General features: G+C 37.6%; 1 protein-coding gene across 4 annotated transcripts in view; it reads right to left on the bottom strand.

The window, feature by feature from the left end:
- Nucleotides 1–27,964, bottom strand: part of RGS17 (regulator of G protein signaling 17) — a 119,690-nt gene that overhangs the window by 26,995 nt on the left and 64,731 nt on the right. For 3 of the 4 annotated variants that reach the window (XM_008007637.3, XM_073022326.1, XM_073022324.1), the window contains exon 2: nt 6,349–6,492. In XM_008007637.3, coding sequence (XP_008005828.1) covers nt 6,349–6,467 — 119 coding nt within the window. In that variant the 5' untranslated portion in view covers nt 6,468–6,492. Of the gene's footprint in view, nt 1–6,348; nt 6,493–19,566; nt 19,658–27,964 lie in introns of those variants that run through there. The other variant, XM_073022325.1, reaches the window with a different exon arrangement.

Genomic DNA, 27,964 nt, shown 5'->3' with positions numbered 1-27,964 from the left:
TAATGTTTGTATTTTTAGTACAGATGGGATTTCACCATGTTGGTCAGGCTGGTCTCGAACTCCTGACCTCATGATCCACCCACCTCGGCCTCCCAAAGGGCTGGGATTACAGGCATAAGTCACCATGCCTGGCCTATTTTTTGCTATTTTGATGCATGAAACTTCAGTTACCTGTTTACACAAATGCCTGGCAGCAATGACCAATATTGAGCTTTGTGAATTCAAATACAAGATCTACGTACTATAATTTTTACTGAAGGTATTAACCTAAAAAACAAAAACATGGGACAGACAGGAGTATCACTCGTATAAAAAATGGTTTAGTGGGTTGGTGAATCAAACTCTGACCTTTCATGTGTTCAGCCTTTTCTAGGGCAGAGGGTATGAACAGCACCAGCCCACTACCAAGGTCATCCCTGAAGCTCTGGTACCTCCTGGCCCATCCAGACATAGATAGTCCTCACCACATTGCCACGTAGGGTGAGTCAGCTTTGGTTGAAATTTGCATTTTTTGTCCGGGTCTGAACCTTGAAGCTGACTGGGGTAATCTGGGGTCAGCAGATCTCACCGTGCACAGCCCTGTCACCAAATGCACCTGCCACCTCTTTATCCACAATTTCTTCTTCCTGTCCTCTTGGGACTCTGGATTTCTTCACCAGAGTGAGACTCCTTCTACCATTAACTCTCATTCAGTCCATAGTCCTATTGTCCACTCTGGTTTTGTGTATGTGGCCTGAGAAACTTGGGTTCATTTTGATAGATATCTTTTGATTGTGTAAAGTTGATATAACTGATAAAAACATTGAGGACATGTACCCATGCCATGGCCAGATGGACTTTCCAAACTGGAGACTTCTGTATTGCTTCTTTGTAAGTGGTAGGTATGACGGTCTGTTTACAAGCACTCTGGAAATCCTGTGCAGTGTGAGTTACTCTGCAGGATTAACATATTCTGCCATGTGAGATGAATCAGCTCTCCGAGGGTGACAGGCACAGAGGAAACCATGTATTCCCTGGTGCCTCAGATGAAATGATCCACCTTGCATGTGTGAGGAGTTTTATTTCCAGGGAGTGGTTTCTTTACCATGGTGTAGGCATGGATTTTTGTTTTTCCTTTCAAAAAATATCCTTTGACTTTTAAAGCATGCATCTTAGTATTTCCTTTGGCAGAGAGCTAAAGTGTGACAGCATCAGAGGATAAAATAGGACATTATTTTTGCACTGTTTTGAATTATAGAGGCCATGGTACTTGTTAGAAATGGAGGGAGGGGCAGTCCAAAGCATATTTATGAAGCACTTAACATTTACTTAGTGAGATCCATCCCATGGTCTGGAAACTCTGGGAACCAATGTATCCAAAAGAGAGACAATTTTAGCTTTCCAAAGGCTAGTTAATTTACTAAATTCAGTCTGTGACCAATCTCTCCTGAGAAGAGTCCAGTGCAGTGGGCCAAATCTCGTGGGCAATACTCAGGAGTGCATGAGATTGTGAATTCAACTGGGAAAGTTGTATTTGGAAATGGCTCATATCAAACCTGGAAATGAAAAGTTTGGAAGCTTCATATTAAAATGAACCAAACAATGGACTAGATATTCAGAGGCTTGCATCTCAGTTCCACTTCAATCCCTAATGGGTCTACTGACATCAGCAAGCCATCAGTTTCCTTACCTGTAAAAATAGATACAACATTTTCCAAACATTGTTTGTTGTTGCTGTTGTTGTTGTTGTTTTTTCAAATGAAAGCTTATACCTAAGTCTAATTTATAAAGTAGCTAAAGACAGAACCTTTCACTTGGTAACTGCAAGCTGGAGCCAGGGCTATGGCCAGTGATATTTCATTCTTCTCCTCTCCACAGCCGTCAACTCACCACCATGATGTGCCAAGCAGAGGGCAACGTAAACATTTTGGAGAGATGGTAGCTGAGGTCTCTGGAGTTCTAACTTTTACACAGGGAACCCTGTTTTGCTTGATGGGACACCCACAGAAGCATCCAGTATTAAAAGAGGAATTAGTACCTGAAGATTTTATGTGAAAAAGTAGCATGGGTTATTTTAATGCAACCTCTGAATGATGTTGCAAGAGAGTTCGTAGGACAATTTGAAAATGAGCTTTAAGCTCATAATAAACTTCGAAAGCTCTATGGCCATTTTTGATGCCCCTCCTTTCTGTAAGCACACAGCAGTTTCTAGTCTGCCCTGCATTTTTATATGTGTTATCTCACGTGTAAGCATCTGAACAACCTCACTGCTTCACACTGTCCCGACTGAAGTCAGTTTGAGAGGAGCCTTCAGTATCTTTCAAAGACTTCTTTCTTATAAAGAAAAGGGAAGAAGGTTACTATCTGAAGAAACCAGACATTCCACTTGCCAGTGTCAACCTTGAACCCGTAGACAAATGGTCTTGACAAAATGATCTCTTCACCCTAGCTTAGTCCCATGAATAGAAGGTCTTGCATGTTTATAGATTGTCCATTTTACGCCCTGGATTTGGGTATCCATTGCTTACGTATTTAAGGATGTTAATGGTTCTAAACCTCATCCTCCTGTTTTCTCTTCTTTAATTGCAAGGGCTATGAGGAGAAAAGGGAGATAAGGAGAGAGACTGATGTGGGGGGGGAGAAAGTGCCTCTATGACAGAGATAGAGAATGGATCAGCCTAAGTCACTATTAAGCCTGTCTAAACAGTTTAGAATTTTCAAAGACACTGGGGAACAATTCAGCAGTTATGTACTTACTCTCTGTATCCTCCCCTCCAAAAATGTGGTGGTAATGTTATAAAGACAGGAATCAGTTTAAAAATGCGAGAAGAGCTGACAATGAAATATGAATGAGAAGTGCAAATTTGAGGAAAATGTTACATTGTTAAAAAACCCATAACATGAAGCTTAGGGTGAGGTATTTGTATTTATTACTAGATACAGAAATTTTTCCTCCCACTCTATTTCCTTAAAAGGAAGTAAATTCAGCCACATGACAACTGCTCCCATTCACGAATGACAGTTACTTCATATTTTGATTTCTAACTTTTTTTTTTTAGTCCCTAAATTACATTTTTAGTGTTTCTTTTTGTTCTGCTCCTTTGACCTAGCCTGGAAAATCTGAAGAACATTTGTTTCTTTTTCTTTTGACTCCAAAAAGCCTTTATAATTTTCTTTTATAAACCTGAAGTACAAAAATAATGATACTTTAAAAACATATGGGTAAACGACATTTTCATTTGTAATAAGACAATATAGTCATAATTAAAATCCATAGTTCAAGGAACTTTAACTTTTATCCTTTTAAAAAAAATTAAGTGGCCAGGCACAGTGGCTCATGCCTGTAAATCCCAGCACTTTGAGAGGTTGAGGCGTGAGGATTGCTTGAGCCCAGGAGCTCAAGACCAGCCCCAGCAACATCGCAAGACACTGACTCCACTAAAAAAAAAAAAAAAAAAAAAAAAAAAAAATTAGCCAAGTGTGGTGCAGGCACCTGTAGTCCCAGCTACTGGGCAGGTAGAGGAGGGAAGATCATTTGAGCCCAGGAGTTGGAGCTTGCAGTGAGCTGTGATTGTGCCACTGCAATCAAGCCTACATGACAGAGCAGATTTTGTCTCAAATATAAATAAATACAGAATAATCAAGTGGTTTATATTTATTAGAAATTATCTATCATTTATCATATACAGAAGGACTTGTAAATTTACAGACTGTACATTTTACGGCCTAGACGTAGGCATCCAATGTTCATTGACAACAAATGCAGTTCCTGACAAGGGTATTGCTAGTCCAGAGCTAACAGAGCATGGAGCCAATGTACCCAATGTTTGGGGATCCACTCTAGAGGTGTAGAGAGTTGATGCAGCTTCCAAAAGCTGTTTTCTTCTTCACCCATTGTCTGTGTACTGCAATAATCTCACGCTCATGCGTTCATGTTAAATGTTCTGTTATTTAATACGTCCTTTAAAACTTGATAAAAGCAAATCTCACTAAATATATGGCAGCTAATACATATAGCACAAAGAAACTTCAGTATTCTATCTGTTCTGGTGTTTTAATCTCAAAGCAATTCAGAAATAAGTTTTGGCAGCTAAGGAAAATTATATACTGATTACAGGAACCTGGTATAGTGCAAATGAGCAATAGAAGTCTATTCCTCAACCTTGTGTAACAATATATTGGTGATGTTTTATACAGAATTTAAAATAAAATAGCTTTCTTTTCCAAGATAATTTTTGTGTTATAGCTACAAACTGATCTTTTTTTAAAAACATGATTTCAAGCCAGTTTCTCTTTAAAGTGATCTTTATTTTTCAATATGAAGTGTTCCATAGCCCAGAGAGCTAACTCTTATTAAATGCTTACTATGTGTCAGACACTGTTCTCGGCTTGTTATGTATTTTATCTCATTTAATTTTACAATGACCTTATGAGGCAGGGATTTTTATTACTGGCATTTAACTAACTTGCTGAAGGTCATGCAGACAGAGATGGGTGAGGATAAGATTTGAAGTCTGGCAGTCTGACTTCAGAACCACTATAGTAAGTCACTACATGGTACTTCACAGACTAAGACCAGAGCTAGATAATCTCTTCAGGCATGACACAGAAAAAGATTACACAACTATGACTGAAATATTTACTTCATCTCAAACTCTGCTTCCTCTATCTTAAATTATTAAGGCTTAAGAATGAAATAAAACTAATTATGTACATGATGTGATTTGGCTGTGTCCCCACCCAAATCCCATTTGAATTGTAGCTCTCACAATCCCATCTGTCATGGGAAGGAGGCGGTGGGAGGTAACTGAATCATGGGGATGGTTTTTTCCCATGCTGTCCTCATGACAGTGAATAAATCTCATGAGTTCTGATGGTTTCATAAAGGGCAGTTCCCCTGCACATGCACTCTTGCCTGCCACCATGTAAGATGTGCCTTTGATCCTCCTTTACTTTCTGCCATGATTGTGAGGCCTCCCCAGCCCTGTGGATCTGTGAGTCCATTAAACCTCTTTTTCTTTATAAATTACCCAGTCTCGGGTACTTCTTTATAGCAGTATAAAAATAGACTAATACAGTATGACTTTCTGTAACAAAGACTCATCATCTAGGAAGCAATATTGATATTTATAAAAACTACTTAAGCTTTCCAGATTACTGCAATATCTGATGCTTTTCCTGGAACTGGAGTTTTCTAGAGTGGATGGAGCTTGTTCATCACCAAGGTACCACTCTAGTACAGCCCTCTTTACCTTCTATTTTGGCCTCAATGATACAATGTTTTGCCATATCGAAAAACAAACAAACAAACAAAAAAATCCTCAACATATGTTGGAAAACTGTAGAGATAACACACAGAGAGATGACTCCAACATAGGGGCCTTTCTTTAGGTTCTGAATTAGTCTGGGGAGACGCAGAAGACCACTGTTGGGCTAGAGGATCCACTTGTAAACTGGATTTTAAAAGACCCCAAAATGTATGGTTCAAAAAGTCTAGCATCCCCTTGAAGAATCTCACCTGCATAAATGTTAGGCACTTTATGAATCTGGAACTCAAGCAGGTTCTCTGAGTTCCCTGGGTCATGGGCGTTTAGCACTAGACGGCACCTTGGGAATTAGCTTGTCTAACTCTTCATCTTTTTGCCAATGAGGAAATCAAAGAACAAAGAGATTATGAGTTTGCATGATGTCCCAGAGCCTGCCAGTGATAACACTGCAATGGGAAGCAGGTTCTCTGGCTCTAATTTCAGGATTTTTCAATGAACTGAGTTGGACTTCATTCCAAGCACAGCCACTGACCTTTTAGATAGGTGGTTGTGAGTCTGACTCTTTTCTCTCTGTCCTTATTGGCAGGAATTCTGGGCAGAGGTTGTTACCCTGACTTACAGTTATCTGGTCATGCAGCTGAATGTTCAATACCCTATCAAGTAGCAGCAGAGAACTAAAAACACACACACACACACACATTCAATACTACATGCAGTGTTACTCGATGTTATTTTAAAGTTCTTGACTGTAACATTGGAGAATATTGCTTATTGATAAATACCTATGTAACTAAAATCTTATTTTCACCCAAATCTTTAAGAAGCATGGATGGAGAAAAACATGATATAAAACACACCTCTTCTTTTTTTTTTTTTTTTTACCTTATTATCAATTTAAATGTAGATTTGAGGGAAATATTATATATTTTCTTTGTGCAAGCATTTGCATTAAACCAATGATAGACTTCAATAAGTCCTACTTGCAAAGAAAGAATAAAAAAAGACATGTTGAGAAGTTTCTACAGTTCTGAGATTTGGCATGCCTGTTCACGCTAGTGCCTGCCAAGCCTGGGTATGGCATCCTACAGGTAACATGACATACCAGGAGCAGCTGCAACAACAGCACCAACAAAAGCAACAGGTGTTGTTGGGCCTCTGGTTTCCAGGCGCTTGAGACACAGCAGGTGTTCCTTCATTTTGGGGCTGCTGCCTTTTTCGCATTTCAGCTACTTCAGGACCCAATTGGCTGAAAGAGATAAAAAAAAAAAAAAAAAAAAAAAAAAAAAGGGTATGAAAAAAGCAGTAAGGATAAGTTACCTATGTTGAAGGAAGGCTCATTTCACTAAGGGAGAAGGGAGATAATTTAAGAAAAGGTAAAACAAGGAAGCTTGAGAAGTCAAACTAAAAATTCTCAGGAAAACTTTTTAGAAGAATGTACTAAAAACTTTGGGGAGGAACGTCTACCATGATCTGCTGCATAAAATTATAGCAACAAAGTTGCCATGTAATCAAGACTGTTGGTAAAGTAAATATGATAAGGTTTGAAAATTTATTTTTAACTTCCTTCTTTACTCAAGAATGATTAAGTCTGCCTTTTTTATGGACACCATTCAGTGATTACAGAGGGCGTATGGAACTCGTTTTTCCACTAATGTTTACAGTAAGATAAACTGAGCTTTATAAATGATTGTTGCATGGTTTCTAACTATATAAGAGTATGAGGAAGATCAAGTTTATTCTTGGCCCCCTCTCACTTCCTTTGAAACACTCAATATCCTTTTTGGCACTTTTGACTCATCCTCCAGAGGCCTAACCTTAATAACATTACCAAAGGGCCTTATTTTCTGTTAGGTGTCAGTGTTGCAAAGGCATTAGCTTCTCTTCCTCCATCCCCCAACTTTATTGTTATTTAATGGAGACTCAGGGGAAAATAAAAGTCATCAAATTCAGGGGAATTACTCTGGTGGAATTTATATATCATGGCAGATAAAATAAATAGTGGGATACAGAGTGTCCTATCTGTGATCTTACAAATAAGGCCAAATGAGTTGCTACCTATTTATAGGACCAATCCTGATCTAAGACTGTGTTGAGGATTAAAATAAAAAGTTTCATCTTATTATCAAATTTAGCATGAACTCTTAGAAAAAGTAATGCAATCTACTGAATGATGTTTTTCATAAATATGTCATGTATGTAAATCATACACATATATTGTCAAATGTGTGGCTGAAAGCAGTACTTATTAAAACTATGAAGTGCTTCAGGTTATTTTGGCATTATGAGCTCATTATTTTAAAATGATATTTTTGGTTCGGAATACAATGATAAACACTTTAAAAAATACTGTGTTCTTGAAAACCAGATAACCACATTTTTTGACCGGAAACAGAGCAGAAAACCACAGAGGTAGGTAAATGGGGTCTAAAGCCACAGTCATTCTGCAATTCAGATACTGAAACAGAAGCGGGCAAAGGTCCCACACTCCAGTGAGGTGTCAGATGCTTCCCTAGGAGGAGTGGGAGTCTGATTCCAGGTTGCCTGCATAAAATCAGGGGCTGTGATTGTGCCATTCACAAAAAGGTACTAAAAAAATAATTTCTGCTATTCAGTAATGCCTAGCTGCAGAAAGGGTAGGATGTAGAAAAAGCTATCCAGATTAGACTTCAGCCAATCAGCTTATTTGTTCAGTGACTGCGTCAGGGAATTTTCCAAAATCACTGCCAGATGGCAGGGAATCCTGAGATACTGATAAAAGAGCTGCTTCAAGACTAAGGGTCTTAAGGGGATTAGTGGAAACAAATGAAAAGCATTACATTATGAAGAGTAAGTGACAGTAAGAAATACATCTCTCACTCAATGTGTTACCTGAAAGCAAAAATCCATATTAACACCAGAAAACAGACAACCAACAATTAGGAGATTAATATATTCCTGATCAAGTGGTAATAACAGAATCACCTAAAATTAGTTGAACAAACATATATTTAAGATAAACAATGTGATAAAGAAAAGAATACAATTTAAATGGGAGAACAATAAATTAGAAAACATATCTGACTTCCCCTTTTCCAATTTGGATGCCTTTTGGATACTTGCACCTCCAGGTTTATTGCAGCACTATTCACGACAGCCAAGGTGTCCAAAACCGAGGTGTCCAAAAATAGATTAATGAATAAAGAAAATGCGGTATATATACATCATGGAATACTAATTTAGCCATTAAAAAGAATGAAACCCTGTCATTCATAGCAACAGGGATGGAACTGGAAGACATTATATTAAGTGAAATAAGCAAGGAACAGAAAGTTAAATACCACATATTCTCACTTATATGCAGAAGTTTAAAAAACATTGATTTCATAGAAGTAAAAAGAAGGGCATAGCATACCAGAGGCTGTGAACGGTAGCAGTAAAGGAGAGATATGGACACATTTTTTAAGGGACATAAAATGGCAGCTAGATAGGAGAAATAAGTTCTAGTGTTCTACATCACTGTAGGATGATTAAAGTTAACAATAATATATAGTTTCAAATAGCTGGAAGGAGGATATTGAAAATTCCCAACAGAGTAATGATAAATGTTTGAGATGATGAATATGCTAATGACCCTGACCTTATCACTCTACGTTTTATGTACTGGAACATCATTATGTACCCCATGAATATGTACAATTATTATTTGTCAATTAAAAACTAATAAAATAAAATAAATTATAAAACAAAATCGGCAAATATGAAATAAGAAAAGACATAATGGGAATGTAAAAACAAACACAAATAGCTATTAAAAGATTTACACATAATCAGCTCTTTCCCAAACAATCCCAAAGATGGTGCCAAGGAATATACTCAGAATTCAGCAGAGTGATAAAAAGCTAAAACATGAAAAGAGAATTGAGATAAGTAGACCAGTAACATTGAAAGGTCCCAATATACACCCAACAAGATTTTCTTCATAAGGGGAGAAATAATGGATTGTCAGGAAAGTCATAATATTTTAAGGAAAACTGGCCAAGAACTCCCTACAATTGGAAGAAAACAAAACAGAACAAAGCCTCACATAAAGGAGTATGCCACATGCTGAGTAGGATGAATAAAAATAAAAATAAATCTACACTTCTACACAAAATAGTAAAAACACATCTAGACGATAAAGACAAAAGCTGAATTACCCACACACAAGTAATACTTTGATTGACAGTGGACTTTCCATGAGCAATATTAGATGCTGAAGACGGTGGGCAATGGAGTAATGTGTTCCAAGTGCTGAGGAATAATAATCATCCTACAATTTTATATGCAGCTAAATAAAAAATCAAGAGTGAAGATTATTTCTGATAAACTCACTGAGTAGATTACTCAAATATTTGCTGGAACCTACTTCAGTCAGAAGAAAATAAAATTAGAGGGAAGGAGTAGAATATAAGAAACAAGAACTGAAATTGGTAAAATAGGATGCTGAACTTAATGACCTGGCTAAAATAAAAGTACATTTCCCTGTATAGATACACTCAATAATTAAATTTAAGATTACATCAATTATAAAAATGAGTGGACTGCCCTAACCCTCTAATGAAACAGATTTTGTAGACATCTCAATGTCCCCATATTATTAAGTCCCAGAGTTATTTTGCCATCTCCTTCTGGGCCAACAGCATTTTACACTACAATGGACTGAAGTTGCCCCTCCAAAATCTATTTGTTGAACTCCAAACCCCCGTTGTGATGGTATTAAAAGCTGGGGCCTTTGGGAGGTAATTAGCTCATGATAGTTGAGTGCTCATGAATGGGATTAGGGCCCTTATAAGAAGAGGCCAGAGAACTGGATTGCTTTTCCCCACCATGTGAGGATACAGAAAGACAATCTTCTACAACTAGGAAGCAGGCCCTCACCAGACACCAAATAGGCCACCACCTTGATCTTGGACTTCCCAGCCACCAAAACTGTGAGAAACAAATTTACGTTGTTTTTAAGCTACCCAACTATGACACTTTGTCTACAGTAGTCCAAACTGACTATTTTAACTCCACCCTCTTTGAAATACTTTCTTCTCTCGCCTCCTGGGCACCACACTCACCTGTCTTTCTCATCATTTCTTTGCAGTCTTCTTTCTTGTTTCCTTTCATCTTCCTCGTTTCCAAATTTTGAATGGCCACAGTGTTCTTTCTTCTCTATCACTTCTTTGATGAACTCATTGAGACTTTTTTGGGTCTACCAGCTTTCTGTACAAAATTCTCAAATTTACATGCCCAGTGAAGATAATTTTCCGGAATTCAGGATGCATATATCCAGCTACTTAATATCTTCACTTGGCTTTCTCAAACTTAACATGCTCTAATCTGCCCTCATTATCTTTTCCCAAAAAAGTGTTCTTCCCACAGTTTTCCCAATTTTAGTGAATGAAAAGCCTCATCCTTCTCATTATTCACACCAAAAAACCCTGGACTCATCCTTGACTCCTCTATTTCATTGGGATGTCACATCAGCAGATCAGCAAATTTAAGACTTCTAAACTGGTATCGCCCACCCATCTTCTGTTTCTACCACTTCCTGTCTCCTTCTATTACAATTCCATTTTATTCTGTTCTCAAGACAGCAGCCAGTATGAGCCTTTCAAACCTAAGTCAGATAATTTCAGCAAAGACTCTTCCATTCAAATCCAATCCAAATCTTCCAGTGGCTTACCATCTTATTCAGAGTGAACTTCTTACAGTCTGCTTTTTTGTTACTCCCCTGAATGTATCTCCTTTTCTCTGCCTCTTGTTCTCTGTTTCAATCACAATGGCCTCCTTGCTGCTCCTCAGCCATGCTTGGTACAATTAGGCGTCAAGACCTTTGCACTTGTTCCACACTTAGGGTTTCACTCCTTCAAGTATTTACCGAAATGTTACATTCTCCTTGAAACTTTCCTGACCGTCTTATTTAAAAATGAACTCCCTCACCCCATCCCCAGTATGGCCTGTTACCTTTTCCTGTTTAACTTATCACCATATAATGTATCACCACTAGTCATACTACAAGTTTTACCTGTTTGTTTGTCTAACCAAGTAGCCAACAAATATGATGAAGGCAGACACTTTTGTCTGTTTCGTTCATTGTTGTAGAAATGCTTGGTACATACTAGGTACACAAATATTTGTAGAATGGTTAATTTTACAGCATTCCTATTAATGATAAGAAGAAAACAATAAAGTCTATATACCCAACATTCAAAATTATTAATTTTGCAGCCACTGCATCAAAATTAGAAAAAAATAAATATTGGAAAAGGAAACACAAATTTTACTATTTACAAATGATATGGTTATTTACATAAAAATTCCAAGAGATTCAGTGATAAGTATTAGAGGGAGCTCAAGAGGGATGTCAGTTTAAGCTTTAAAATATCATATACTTCTAATATGCTAGCAATAACGAATTTGAATATATAAGAGAAATAAAGGCATAATTCAAATCAATAGCAAAACCAAAACAGTAACTGGTAATATTTATAACAAAAGTTGTACAAGAACTTTATAGAAATACTACAAAACTTTATCAAAAAACATAAAATAAGACCTGAATACAGAGTTAGGTTATTTTCTCAAGTGGGAAGACCAAAATCTTAACTGTCCTAAATTATTTTATAAATTCAATGTGTTTGCAGTAAAAATTCTAATTGAATCATTCATGGAACTTAAGAAATGAATTCTAAAACTTACATGGAAGACTGAAGGGCAAAGTATAATCAAGACACGTCTGAAAATGAAAATAAGTGGGAGTATTTGTTCTATTAATAATATAGAATCATAATAATTAGGCAATGGCATGGGAACAGATATGTAGATCAAAATAATAAAACTCTCAGAGAGCTGAGGTTTCTCAGGCATTTATGCAATCCTGGCTTAAATTAGAGTATGCATCTTTATCATTTAGGAATGACAGACTACTCAAAAATGGTGTTGAGATATTTGCACTTATATTACACTTAAATTACACCTCCAAGTGATAATACTTGCAAAAATAAACTCAAAAAATGAATTAAAAAAAGTTACAAATTCTAAAACTGTCATAAAAATGTAGACTATAGCTTCAGAGCAGAAAAGGATTTCTTACTACAAGATCAAGCTCAAAAAGAAAAGCTCTTTTTATATAGTTTAGTTTATTAAAAACTTTTGAGCAAATAAGGAAACCATAAATAAAAGAAAAATAGAGAATCATACTGGAAGATACAAAGGAATATTATCCATAATAATAAGTAACAGATTGCAATTTAACAACATAAAAACCTAATAGAAAAATTGGCAAACAAATTTGGAGGCAGTTCATAAAAGAGGAAAATATAAATACTGCAAATTAAATGAATAGATGCTCAGAACTATTAAACAGAGAAATGTGGATAAAAAAGTATTCCACATCCAAATTTTCCACAGTTAAAAAGTCATACAATATCAATTTTGGAAGAGTATTTGGATAAATTAAAAACTCCTCACATTAATGGTAGGAATATACATTGAGAAATCACTTTGAAGAACAATATTGACTACATGTAGTTCACAATACACATAACCTATGACAAATTCCATTTTTATATTTATACACTGGAGAAACTCAAACCTGTATATGAAGACACTAATTACAGTATATTTAATACCTTAAATTGGAAACAATCTGTTATGGACTGAATGTTTATGTCCCCCTCAAATTCTTATGCTGAAATGTAATCCCAAATGTCATGATATTTGGAGATAGGGCCTTTCAGAGGTAACAAGAGCAGAGCCCTTATGAATGGGATTAGTACTCTTACAGGAAGAGGCCAGAGAGCTGGTTCTTCTTCTCTCATGTGAGGACATGGAAAGTAGATAGTCATCTGCAACCAGGAAGCAGGCCCTCATCAGACACCAAATAGGCCATCATCACCTTGATCTTGAACTTTCCAGCCTCCAGAACTGTGAGAAATAAATGTCTCTTATTGATAAGCCACCTATATATAGTATTTTATTATAGCAGCCCAAACTAAGATAGAAATTGGTACTAAGAAGTGGGGTGCTGCTATACCAAATACCTAAAAATGTGAAAGCAGCTTTGGAACTAACCAAGAGTTGTGAAGTACATCTAGAAGAAACCAAGATTGTCATGAAGGGACTTTTGAAGGTGAATTGGTTAGGGCTCAGAAAGGAAAGAGAAGAGCTGCAGAGAAAGCTTCCATCTTCTTAAAGAATACATATGTAATCATGGACAGAGTGTTAGTAGAAATATGGATAGTGAAGGCCATTTTGATGAATTCTGAGACTGCAGTAAAAGCATGTTATTATCCTCATTAACACTGTAAATTTCACTGTCCTTTTCTCCATCTTGTGCAATGGAGAACAGGCAATTCTCGTTATTAAGCAGCAAACAATGTGGCTGAATTGTGTTCATATTATTAGTGTTTTGTGGAAGTTGGGACTCGTGAGCAATGAAGTCGGATATTTAGCTGAGGATATTTCTAAGCAAAGTATTGAAGGCGTGGCTTTGTTCCTCCTGCCTGTTTAGTAAAACGGAGAAGAGAGAAATGATGTGAAAAGGGACTTATCAAACAAGAAGAAACTAGAACTTATGAGCTTGGAAAATTCTCAGCCAATCCATATTGCACAAAATGAGAAAGCATGTTTAAAAGAGAACACTAAGAGTATTACCAAGCCACCATTTGATAAGGAGATTAGTATGGTGTGAAGCATGGACTGAATTAGCTACCTCAGCAGGAAAACTGTCAGTTTGAACTGAATGGGAAGGATATGGGAAGGAATGAAGATATGTTGTCAGACTTTTTGGATTTTACAGGGAAGACCATAAAACTTTTCAGCTGCAAACATGATCTATTCTTCAAGACAAAGGAAGAATGACCACAAAAAAGTGATTCAGAGATCATCAGGGCTTCATCCCATGTTGCAAAGGGTGGAGGAAGAATTGCCTCATTTTCAACAAGTTAGATTACCTCCAGTCAAAGGCATGGGGGTAGGACTGGGAGGAGCTGTGGAGGTTTGGTGCCTGCCCAGCAGAACCCTGGGATTGAGACCCAAATTTGGCAGCAATATGTCAAGTCTACTGGGTCTGGAAAATGGGACCTCTGCCCCAGTGGGCCTGGAGTGCACAGCATCAAGCACAAGAGGATTATTCTCCAGCCCTGAGATATGGAGTTTGACTTGCTAGGTTTTGGACTTACTTAAAAGCTGTCACTCTTTTCTTCTTTCCTATTCCTTTGCTTCTGAAATGGGAATATCTATTCTACATCTGTCCCACTACTATAGTTTGGAGGTACACAACTTATTAGGTTGGTGTAAAAGTAATTGTGTTTTTTGCCATTAAAAGTGGCAAAAATCACAATTACTTTTGCACCAACCTAATATTTGGTTTTACATGTTCATAGCTGGAGAGGAGTTTTGTCTCTGAATGAATGACACCTTGAGAATCACTCATATCTGATTTATATGATAGTTAGATAAGACTTTGGGCTTTAGACTTGAGAACCAATGCTAGAACAAGTTAAGACTTTTGAGGCTACTGGGATGGAAATAATGTATTCTGCATGTGAAGGCATGAACTGTGGAGAGCCAGGAGCAGAATGTTAAATACTGAATGTGTGTGTCCTCCTCAAACGCGTATGTTGAAATCTAATCTCCATGGTGATATCAGGAGGCGGGGCCTACGGACGGGGTCATGAGACAGTGACAGTGGAGGCCTCATGAATGAGATTAGTGCCCTTAAAAAAGGGACCCCCAGATAACTCTCCTGCTGTCTTTCCACCCTGTGAGGATAAAATGAGATGTCAGTAGTCTGCAACCTAAAAGTGGGCTCGCACCAGAACCCAACTACACAGGCACCTTGATCTCAGACTTTCAACATTCAGAGAAATACCATGAGAAATAAATTTCTGTTGTTAAGTTATCCAGTTTACGGCATTTTGTTATCGCAGCCTGAGCTAAGACACAACGAATATTCTCACTTTTCTAGGAATGAATTTTAAAATGGTGATATAGTTATATGTTAATATACAAAACAGCTCTTAAAATGAGTAACTTAGATCTATATGAATCTACCTGAGGCAATCATAAAACAATGTTGAATAACAAATGCTGCAAAATATTAAATACAGTATCAATATAATTTTCATAAGCATACAAAACAACAATACGTATCTTTTCTGGACAATATATGTAACATATGCAGTTACAGAGCATGGACTGGATCCATTACTGGGTGTTTGGGAGGATGACGATCAGGGTGTGATTGGAAAAGAAAGAATTTCAACTTTAATCATTTCTTTAAAAAAGATCTGAAGAAAAAGCAAAATATTTATAGTTACATGTTGGTATTGAGGCAGAGCACAGTGGCTCATATCTGTAATTCCAGACCTTTGGGAGGATCACTTGAGGCCAAGAGTTTGAGACCAGCCTGGTAACACAGTGAGACTCCATCTTTATAGAAAATAAAAAATGTAGCCAGGCATGGTGGCATACATATGTAGTCCCAGGTACTTGCTCCTTGGGAAGCTGAGGTAGGAGGATTGCTTGAACCCAGGTGTTCGAAGCTGCCATGACCTAGGATCGCACCATGTACTCTAGCCTGGGTGACAAAGCAAGAGCCTGTCTCAAAAAAAAAAAAGAAAAAAGAAATAGGGTTTTGGGTATGGGATTATTTATTTTATTATCTTTTATACTTATCTATATTTTCTTTTCTTTTTCACACACATACACACACATTTATATATATATATATATATATATATATATATATATATATATATATATATCTTTATACCAGGCAGGAATTTCTTGTCTCTCTCCTGAAAATTTGCAGAAAGACTCAAAAACTTTCTTGAGAATTGAATACCTTAATTTTCTCACTGTTAAATACTCAATTTTGAAACAATCAGAAGTAAATGCCATCTTGGATATCCATTTATTCATGAAATCTCTGAGATTGTTGTGGTTTGAAATCACTGTAGAGGGGTCCAAATATTATTTGTCAGATTTGCAAGAGCAAGGCCGGGCATAGTGGCTCACGCCTGAAATCCCCGCACTTTGGGAGGTTGAGGTGAGCAGATCACTTGAGGTCAGGAGTTCAAGACCAGCCTGACCACACATGGTGAAACCCCGTCTCTACTAAAAATACATAAAGTTGGCAGGCATGGTGGCAGGAGTCTGTAATCCCAGCTACTTGGGAGGCTGAGGCAGGAGAATTGCTTGAACCCAGAAGGTAGAGGTCACAGTGAGTTGAGATCCTGGCACTGCACTTCCAGCCTGGGCAACAGTGCAAAACTTCGTCTCAAAAAAAAAAAAAAGAACTAAATAAGTACATAAATAAAACGATTTGCAAGACTTTCACTCTCTTCTATGTCTTTCGGCTGGCTTAAAAAGAAACATCACAGGCAAACGCTTTATTTGTGCTCTTCTGAAGTAATTGTGTATGCTGTCCCATAATCATCTTCCTTCGGGAAACAAATTCCTACTCATTGATTTCCTTTGGGTAGTTTCCATACCATTTGGAACAAATCACTCCTGTTTTTCTGACTGATTTCTCTAAGTCCCTGAATACCAGCAGTTCAGCATCTTATCTGTATTTCCAGTCTAAACTTCTGGACCGCCCAGCAAGCAATGAGGTATATTTTGCTACCTAGCTGGCGCATCTGAATAATTAGACACAGAGCAGGCAGAAGACGCACTATCTCAGAGAGCTGCTTAGTGACAGTGCCTAGGAAGCTCCTTCCCAAACCCCTGCCCATGGTAAGTAAGCATGGAAAATGGCTGCATGCCCTCAGGTGATCACATCCGGGAACCCCTATTTGCTTCTACTTCCTGTGCACCACAGCAAACTGGTGCTCAGGGAATTGGTGTAGGTTTATCAGTAAATACAGAAGGGAAAAAATCTGTAATTTTTTTTTCCTTCAGGTCACCGATTTTAATTTTTTAAGCCAACCACATTTTCTTAATGTTATGTTAAAAAAATGAAAAGTTATGTAAAATGAAGCATAACTATGGACTGACACTCTCAAATATTTTTTAATATGTCGAGGTCAATTCTTTTTTCCTCCTTCCTACCTCCCTATGGAGGAAGAGTGTCAAAAACCCATTTGATTTCACATGGTGGAGGCGAACAAGGCAGGAGAAGCTGGTCTCTCCTTTGCAAAGAAGGATGCACCTGTGCACAAAACTGGGACTTCAGATTTTTTTGAGCTGAGCAAGGATGGAAAGTGTTTCACAGCTAGCATCCTATCAGACACCTGTAAAAACACTTCATCTAGTCCTTATGGTGAGGTGCTGGGAAAGCTGGTATGGAATAAATACTAATGAACTCAGCATAATGGTTTTCCTTTCAAAGCTTAGGGAAATTTATTAGTAAGGAACTCACATAAATCAGGTGTACTAATCACAGAAGGTTTTTCGTTGTCGTGCGTTAGTTATATCTTCCAAGAAATGAGGGGAAATTCTGCTCTAACTTCTCGCTGTCCACAGTTTTACTCTGTTACTTCTTTCCCTTCCCCAGGGTCAGGTGCAATGATCAAAACCATCTCACAGGTTGAACAATGAGCCAAATAAAACAAAATACAATGTAAAAAGGATAAATTTAAGGATACAAACTTAGGTCTAAAAACACTGTTAAGGCTAGGATGGGAGAAACATGGTTTAACAGGAGCATATGAAAAATTCAGGACAGTAAACTCAGCATTAACCAACAGTGTGATGTTAAAATAGTGAATGGGAATTTAGAATGCATTAACAGAAATGTTTTCTAAAACAAGATGTAATAGATATTCTCTAGGCTGGTTAAACAGATATGTTCAGTTCTGCTCACTACAATTTAAGAAATAAATTGAAATATGTTCAGAAGACTAAAAGGAGGAAAGTTAACAAGAACTCATGAGCGTCTTACAAGAACACTACTTTTAGAACAAAGGTGTTTCCTCTAAAGAAGAGAAAGATAATCAGAATCATAATTTTCTACTCACTGAGGTGAAGCCATGTAGAAGAGGATAAGAGGATATGCATTCACTTGTAAGATCCCAAATGTTAGAACATGGATTGACAAATAGAAGCAATAGAAAGATTCTTGATTCCATATATGGAAAGTCTCACTGATACTCAGATAAGATCTTAATTGACCTGTAAGACGAGCCTCAAGCCAAGCATTCTTGAGTATTTAAATTACCGGTGAACAAGTCCTTGAAAGAGGTTGATTTAAAGGGGCCTCAAGTTTACACAGATGATTAGACAGAAAATCTCTCTTGGTTCTGTGGTTGCTATTCCTGAAATGGGCTGCCTAACCTAACTGCTCTCTTCAAAATACAGCTGGGACTGAGATGATGCATCTCTATTTCTATCAATCTGTACATTCTTATAGATTATATTGTCAATCCTTGAGCATTGACTAATATTATTCTTCACTCTTTTGTTTAGATATTGTTTTCCAATAGGATTGAAAAACTCTTATGAGGAAGGGCTGTGTGTGTGTGTGTGTGTGTGTGTGTGTGTGTGTTTTCCTGGAATCTCAGTGTTCTCTATTGTAGATGCAAAATAAATATTAATTATTGAGGATGATGAATATGACAGATTTCTCTGATTACTACAAACATCTATTTTCCCAAGGCAGAGATTTGGAAGTTTCACATATAATTCTTACAGAACTATATGTGCCAACAGTGTCAAGTCTGAATGGTGCTCCTCATCCTTTCCCAAAGTATCCCTCACAGAGGAAGGGAAAAATTGAAGTCTGAATGACCTGCTGCAATGTAAACACTTATATTTTATTTTATTTTAAAATCCACATAACATCTGGGATTTTGATATGTATTATACATAAATATAAAAGTTTCATATTCTTAACTTTGGAAGGAAAAAAAATGCTCCTCCATCTTTCTTAATGGTCAAGATGCCGTTGAAGTAAGATCAATTTTGGAAAATTAGGCTGAATTGGAAAAGAAATGAGTCTACACATCAGAATTAGTTCTCATCTCACTCTTGAAGTCACCAAATTTTTAGGATTTAAACTTACAGCTATAAACAGGGCAGTCTCCTGTATCATCACTCCCAAGCTGTATTACAATATGATGAGTAAACAAGCTCTAGAGTCAGGCTGTCTCTGTACAAATCTTGTCTCTGTTATCAACTGGATGACCTTTGGTTAGTTACTGAAGCCAGCGATCCCCAACTTTTTTGGACCAGTTTCATGGAAGACAATTTTTCCATGGATGGGGGTGGGGGATGGTTTTGGGATGATTCAAGCACCTTACATTTATTGTGCACTTTATTTCTATTATTATTACATTATAATATATAATGAAATAATTATGCAACTCACCGTAATGTAGAGTCCGTGGGAGCTTTGAGCTTGTTCTCCTGCAACTAGACATTCCCATCTGGGGGTGTTGGGACACAATGACAGATCATCAGGCATGAGATTCTCATAAAGAATATGCAACCTAGATCCCTCGCATACACAGTTCACAATAGGATTCGTGCTCCTATGGGAATCTAAAGCCACTGCTGATTTGTGGGGAGGCAGAGCTCAGGCAGTAATGCTTGCTGGCCTGCTGCTCACTTCCTGCTATGTATCCCAGGTCCTAACAGGCCACAGACCAATACCTGTCCATGGCCCAGGGGTTGGGGACCCCTGACTTTACCTATTCTTATCCTTGTTTCCTCATTGGCAGATAATAATTGATAATAATAGAACACAAAAGCACATCCATTCTGCTACAAGAGCTGAATGAATCTGACACGTAAACACTTGGAACAAATCTTTGCAATTATAGTAAGTGCTCAGTATGTGGTAGCTCTTCCAAGGTAACACGGAGGAGAGTTGTTCATAATGTTGCCAAAAGTTAGTGTGGTTCAATGTTTTAGTGCTACAGATGTTGAAGGTTTTCGTCATTATCTTCCTGCTGAGAGATCATTTCACTTATATGGTGGGATGTAAAGTTTTTGTATTCATTGGCTGGGATCTTCCTATCTCAGGGTTCTACACAAAGGCTTAGTCAGTGAGGAAGAAGGACTAATGGTTTGGTTTATTATTTCACCATTGACACTGTGCTTTTTATCACATGTAAATGAACTGAGCCTCAAGTGACTCATAGTACCCACAATCAACTCGTTATCCAACAATCAAACTTCATTATAATCGCTGCTGTCTTGTCATGGTTGTTGAAAGCATCCAGTTTTACCATGCTGCTGTTGATTCAGTGTCGGTCCCACGAACCTATCTGCTAAATAAGCCAAATTTGTGAAGCCCACTTTAGCACTGGGGTGGACAAGGAAGCCATTCACCAAGTACAGATAGTTATTCTTAGTTGTGACAAATTTTCCCTGTGAGGAAAAGCAACTCACTTCTCAATTTAAAATTTCTGATAGGTACCCTGCTTCAGCTAAGCCAGCATATATCTATGCAACTGAGCAAGCTTTCAATGCCACCTCTTAACTCATGACCCATTTATCTGAAAAGAGTTGCCCTGGAGTAATACTACTACTCCTGGAACGGTACACTTGTTAGTGCATTTTTTTTTTTAAATCGCCATTTTTATGATTATATTAAAACGATCAGAAATTCAAGAAATAAATCCTTTGTGCATTCAGAGTGAATAATTGCTAAGAATATGGTTCTGGTCCATACTTTGGGTGGTCGGAATCTGGCTCCATCAGTGCATATATCCATGTAATTTCTTTTCCGACTTGATATATAATCTTCGCTGAAACGTCACTTGATGGCGAGTCAGCAGTTCTCTCTTCATGTTCATAATATTTACATATACATAGTTATATATAAATATGTAAAAAGACTATAAAATAGTTGCTCCGGTGCTTTCCCTTATTAACGTACTGAATCAGATTAGCACCAGCTGCCTCCTTGTTTTGGCTCATGTATATCTATTGGTCGCATTTAAAAGCATCACTCAACAGAGCTCTTTGACATGGGCACTTGTGTAGCTGCTAGTTTTTGTCCCCAGAAGGTTAAGCCACTTCTATGCCACAGGCCATCACATTTTTCACTCTTATTATTCTGCACTTCTATCAACTTTCTATTTGCTTCTTTTGGCTATGCCCTTTAGGGGGTATTGGCTCTGGAATAAGAGAGAGCTGGAATTGAATCACAAAGTTCCGCCTTGTACTGGCTGTGTGGCATTGAATTAGTTACTTAACCTCTGCCTCTGTTTGCAAAATAGGAGAATGATACTTGCTTCATTCAGTAATTGTAAGGAATGAAAGAAACCCTATTTATTACTAGTTTTTACTACCAACTGAAACAAGGAGCCAAGTGAAAAGCACTCGATAATTTGTAATCCCAATTATAACAATTGTTTCTAATGTTGCTATTACTCCTGGCCCAATTTCTGTTTTCATATTTACAACAAACAGCTGGTGACATTTCTCCAGAATTTCATAATGGGTTTTTAAATATCAATTCAAGGGTGATAGATTTATTTGCTAATGACCAAATAACAATGTTAACACAAGTCGAAATTTGGGTCTTTGCTATTCAAAATGTAGTTAGTTCCTGGACCAGCAGGCAGCATTCCGGCATTCCACCAGGAGGTTGTTAGGAATGAGGATCTCAAGCCCCACCTGAGGCTTCCTGTGTCTGAATCTGCATGTTAACAGTATCAACCAATACAGAGTTACAGGTCAGGTGAGTAATACAGGCACTGAGACCAGGGAAGCACTGGCTCAGGCCACACTGAGTTGTGACCCTGAAGGTCTGACCTACTAGGCATTGTGATTGGTGTGTAGGGGAAGTCTGATTCCCAGAGTCAGAAGGACACGGGGTGTCCTAGTGAAGCCCCAAGTGAGAGAAAAGATTAAGGGCTTGTTGAACTTCTATCCTGTGTTTCACCCTCTCCTTCTGCTCTTTGGGCAGAAATAGGCCCTCTCAGTGTTCACACATAGTACTGTGCACCTGCCACTTTGAGTTGTATTTACGTACAAGCTGGCTTCTCTCACTGGACTTGGACATCCTAAACAGTCTCACCCTTTTTGGTATCACCAGCACCTGGAAGAGGCGCATCCCCCAGAAAATCTTTGCAGACCCTCCTGGCCTTTGGGAAGGTGCCCAGCACTGCTCTATCTTCTTTGGCCTGTAATTCCCTACTGACTTAGAGTTTTGCCATTTGTAGGTTTTCCCTACAAGGCTCTGAGCTCTTTGCGGGCAGAGGCTGGGTCATTCATCTTAGTACTCTTGGTACACAAGAAAAAATAATTATGAGTTTCAGTTAAGCTCCAACCAAGCACTGATATTTTGTGAGCTGGAGCCATTGTTCTATTTTGCTCAGAGAGGAAAAAAATAATTTAATCAGGAGAAATGTCTCTAATAAGGTTTATCACACATTTTTTTTCCCCTTAAAATGTCGGTGCCTACCAATGTTTGTGTATTTTGGAATTTCAAATGCACAATAAATCTATCACCCTTGCAGTGATATTTAAAAACCCATTATGAAATTCCGAACCCAGTATTTCATCTAGAACAACCATTTGAAAATTATTTTGATGCTAGTATTTTGAGAATGCTGTGTGATAAGAAGCATCATGAATAACCTTGAAAAACAGCGAGTTCAGTAAATGTATGTTAAATGAGTGAAAAAGGCAGAATGAGAAGGCATCTTTCTAGTGTAGGGTAGCACTTAGGTTCTCTAACAGAGGCCAGATGTGTACAGTTAAAATGAAGTGGAAAGTCATTCAATTGCTTAGAAATTTTAGAAAGACTGGAAGACAAATATGGACAAAGTAATGCTTTTAAAAATCCAATTTTTACCTGACTTATTCAGGCTTTGTTTTATTTTAGAACAGCAGCATTAGCTTGGGGTGAATGTCTTAATGGGGCCAAAAATGCATTACAGCGAAAGCAGCTTTTGTCAGAAATACTGCATGGTGACAACAAGAACCCTTAGAATGGCCCTATTACTTTTACTGTGCCATTCTAACATAAAAACTCTGTGTTTAATATAGAGTCATAATGTGTTTACTTAGGAAAATTCTGACAGCACTTTCATATATGTGACATGTTCATTTTGAGAGTCATACAACTCTTTTTCAGAGAGCAGACATGCTCAGTATTTCAATACACATAAAGAAGATAAGGTTAAAATAAGGAAAGAAGAAAAACCACTTAAAATGTGAAAAAATACACAAAAAACCCCCACAACATTTGAAAAAGGGTATTCCAGAGACTGTTCCCCCTAATAGTTATTATTCATATAATGATTTAAGATACTTATACAAACAGGGATAACAGCTGTGGAAATTCAATACAAGACAATGTTCAAACACCTTAAATGGGAATGAAGAGATTAATACTATGTGGAACTATCCCCAGAAGGAGTTAAAACACACGAAATGTATCCCATTTATGTTTGTGTTTAATGTAACATACCTATATGTTATTTTTTTTTTAACAACTAAAACAATGTAGGTTACCTGTGATTCTCTTTTGTACTTCGTAATACCTGTATATTGAAGAACAGTTTTACTTGGCCATCTCTCTAGATATTAAGCATATGAGAGTGAACATTGTCTATATTTTCCAAAACTATATTCATATATTCTGTCTTAAATTAGTTGATATCTATATGAAAGATACAATCAAATAATCAGTCAGCCTTTTCAAAAAATCCATGTTCTACTTAAGGTAAAAATTTGTTGGAGAGTGAATAAAGATGGCATTGAGAAGGCGGAGCAAGATGGCAGATCCCTGTGCCTCCTGCCCACCCCACCCTTCACAAGGACACCAATTAACAACTATCTGCACAAGAAGAGCACGTCACAAGAACTAAAAATCAGGTGCACACTCACAATACCTGGTTTTAATATCATGTCACTGAAAGAGGTACTGAAGAGGTAAAGAGAAACAGTCTTGAACCACCATGTAACCTGCCACCTCTCCTCCCTACCCCGCAGCAGTGGCCAGGTGAGAACAGCATCTCTAGGCACTAAGGGAGGGACAGCACAGCAATTGTAGGGCTTTGAGCTCAGTACTGTACTATTAAAGCAGAAGGGAAAACTGGACCAAATTCAGCTGATGCCCTCCCACAGAGGGAGTGTTTATATTAGCCCCAGCTGGAGGGGAATCACTACTCCCAGAGGTTGGAACTTGAGTTCCCTCAAACCTTGCCACTGTGGGCTAAAGTACCCGAGGGCCCTTATGAAGTAGAAAGGCAGTCTAGGCTACAAGGACTACAACTTTTACAGGAGTCCTAGTGCTGAACTGAGTGCAGACATAGTAGACTTGGGGGCATGACCTATGAAGACACCAGCCAGGGCGGCTACCAGCTACCGGAATGCTGTCATCCCCCCTCTTCTAACCACAGGCTGCACAGCTTGTGGTTCCAAAATAGATCCCTTCCTTCCACTCGAGGAGAGGAGAGGGAAAAGTGGGGAAGACTTTGTCCTGCATCTTGGATACCAGCTCAGCCAAACAGGATACAGCACTAATCGGAGTCATGAGATGCTCTTTTAAGGCCCTAGCTTCTGGATGACATTGCTAGACACACTCTGGGCCAGAAGGGAACACGCTGCCTTGAAGGGAAGCACCCAGTCCTGGCAGGATTCATCACCTGCTAACTAAAGAGCTCAGGACCATTAAGGCAGTACCTTGTGGTGCTGCAAGAGCCGCAGGTCTGCAAGAACCACAGCATTACTGGGCTTGGGGTGCCCCCTAAAGCAGACACAGCTAACATCACAACATCCAAGTCCTATCTGCAAAGTTATCCTGAGAAGGATGGGTACAAACAAGCGCAGACAGTAACTACTACAATAAATACTTAACTGTTTAATGCCCAGACACAGATAAACATCTACAACTATCAAGACATTGTTGACAGTTGTAGGAAAAAAGGACCTCACCAAATGAACTAAATAAGCCACCAAGGACCAATCCTGAAGAAACAGAGATATATGACCTTTCGGACAGAGAATTCAAAATAGCTGTTTTGAGGAAACCCAGATAAATTCAAGAGAACACAGAGAAGGAATTCAGAATTCTATCAGATAAATTTAACAAAGAGAATGAAATAATTAAAAAGAATCAAGCAGATGTTCTGGAGCTGAAAAATGCAATTGGCATAATGAAGAAAGCATCTGAGTCTCAAAAGCAGAACTGATCAAGCAGAAGAAAGAATTAGTGAACTTGAAGACAGGCTGTTTGAAAATACGCAGTCAGAGGAAACAAAAGAAAAAAGAATAAAAAACAATGAAGCCTGCCTACAGGATCTAGCAAATAGATTCAGCAGGGCAAATCTAAGAGTTGTTGGCCTTAGAGAGAAGACAGAGAAAGAGAAGGGTAGAAAGTTTATTCAAAGGGATAACAGAGAACTTCCCAAACCTAGAGAAAGATATTAATATCCAATTATAAGAAGGTTATAGAAGGTTACAGAACATCAAGTAGATTTAACCCAAAGATTATTAGAAGGCATTTAATAATAAATAAATTCCCAAAGGTCAAGGATGAAGAAAGGATCCTAAAAGCATCAAGAGAAAAGAAACAACATACAATGGACTTCCAATATATCTGGTAGCAGACTTTTCAGTGGAAATGTTACAGGCCAGGAGAAAGTGGCATAACATATTTAAAGTGCTGAAAGAAAAAAAAACTTTTACACTAGAATAACAAATCTGACAAAAATATAATTCAAACATGAAGGAGAAATAAAGACTTTCCCAAACAAACAAAAGCTGAAGGATTTCATCAACACTAGACCTATCTTACAAGAAATGCTAACGGAGTACTTCAATCAGAAAGAAAAGGAAGTTAATAAGTAATAAGTAATCACCTGAAGGTACAAAACTCACTGAAAGTACACAGAAAAACACAGAGTACTATAATATTGTAACTGTGGTATGTAAATTACCTTATTCTAAGCAGAAAGATTAAACTATGAACCAGTCAAAAATAGTAACTACAACAATTTTTCAAGACATAGACAATACAATAAGATATAAATAGAAACAAAAAGTTAAAAAGTGGGGGATGGGCAAGGCACAGTGGGTCATGCCTGTAATCCCAGCACTTTGGGAGGCTGAGGTGGGCAGATCATGAGGTCAGGAGATCAAGACCATCCTGGTTAACATGGTGAAACCCCATCTCTACTAAAAATAACAAAAAATTAGCCAGGCGTGGTGGCGGATGCCTGTAGTCCCAGTTACTCAGGAAGCTGAGGCAGGAGAATGGCGAGAACCTGGGAGGTGGAGCTTGCAGTGAACTGAGATCACACCACTGCACTCCAGCCTGGGCAATGGAGCGCGATTCCGTCTCAAAAAAAAAAGTAGGGGGATGAAGTTAAGTCCTAGAGTTTTTATTAGTTTTCATTTTGCTTCTTTATTTGTTTATGCAAAAAGTGTTGTTATCAGCTTATAATTAAGGATAATAATATAGTATTTGCAAGTCTCATGGTAACCTCAAACCACAATACATACAATGCATGCACAAAAAATACAAAACAAGAAACTAAATCATGTCACCAGAGAATATCACCTTCACTAAAAGAAGACAAGAAGGAAAGAAAGAAGAAAGAGAAGACCACAAAACAACCAGAAAACAAGAAAATGGCAGGAGTAAATCCTTACTTATCAATAACAACATCGAATGTAAAGGGACTAAACTCTCCAATCAAAACATACAGAGTGCCTGAATGGATAAAAACATAAGACCCCTTGATCTGTTACCTATAAGAAACACACTTCTATAAAGACACACATAGACTGAAAATAAAGGGATGGAATAAAGTATTCCATGCCAACAGAAATCAAAAAAGAGCAGGAGTAGCTATACTTACATCAGTCAAAATGAATCTCAATACAAAAACTATAAGATGAGACAAAGAAGGTCACTATATAATGATAAAGAGGGTAATTCAACAAGAGGATATAACAATTTTAAATATATGTGCATCCAACATAAAAACACCCAGATATATATAGCAAATATGATTAGAGCTAAAGAAAGAGGCCCCAGTACAGTAATGGCTAGAGACTTCAACACTGCACTTTCAGCATTGGATAAGTCTTCCAGACAGAAAGTCAATAAACGTCAGACTTATTCTGCACTATAGACCAAACAGATCTAACAGATATTTACAGAACATTTCATACACACTCTTTTCTTCAGCACATGGATCATTCTCAAGGACAGATCATATGTTAGGTCATAAAACAAGTCTCAAAATGTTAAAAAACTGAAATAATATCAAGCATCTTTTCTGATCACAATGAAAACTAGAAATCAATAACAAGACGAATTTTGGAAAATATGGAAATATACGGAAATCAAACAACATGCTCCTGCATTCAGGAGACCAGTGGGTCAATGAAGAAATTAAGAAGAAAATTGACAAATTTCTTGAAACAAATGGTAATGATAACACAACACACCAAAACCTATAGGATACAGTAAAAGCAGTACTAAGAGGAAAGTTTATAGATATAAGTGCCTATATCAACAAAGAAGTAAAACTTCAGATGAATAACCTAATGATGCATCTTAAAGAATTAGAAAAGCAAGACAATACCAAACCTCAAATTAGTAGAATAAAAGAAATAATAAAGATCAGAGCAGAAATAAATGAATTTGAAATGAGGAAAACAATAAAAAAGATCACGGAAACAAAAAGTTGGTTTCTTGAAAAGTTAAAACAAAATTGGAAAACCTTTAGCTAGACTAAGAAAAAAAGACAGAAGATCCAAATAAACAAAGTCAAAAATGAAAAAGGGGACATTAC

This window comes from Chlorocebus sabaeus, chromosome 13, assembly GCF_047675955.1.
Source record: "Chlorocebus sabaeus isolate Y175 chromosome 13, mChlSab1.0.hap1, whole genome shotgun sequence".
NCBI classification, from domain to species: Eukaryota; Metazoa; Chordata; class Mammalia; order Primates; family Cercopithecidae; genus Chlorocebus; species Chlorocebus sabaeus.
Note: the sequence above shows the minus strand (reverse complement) of the source record. Positions and strands in the feature narration are given on the sequence as shown.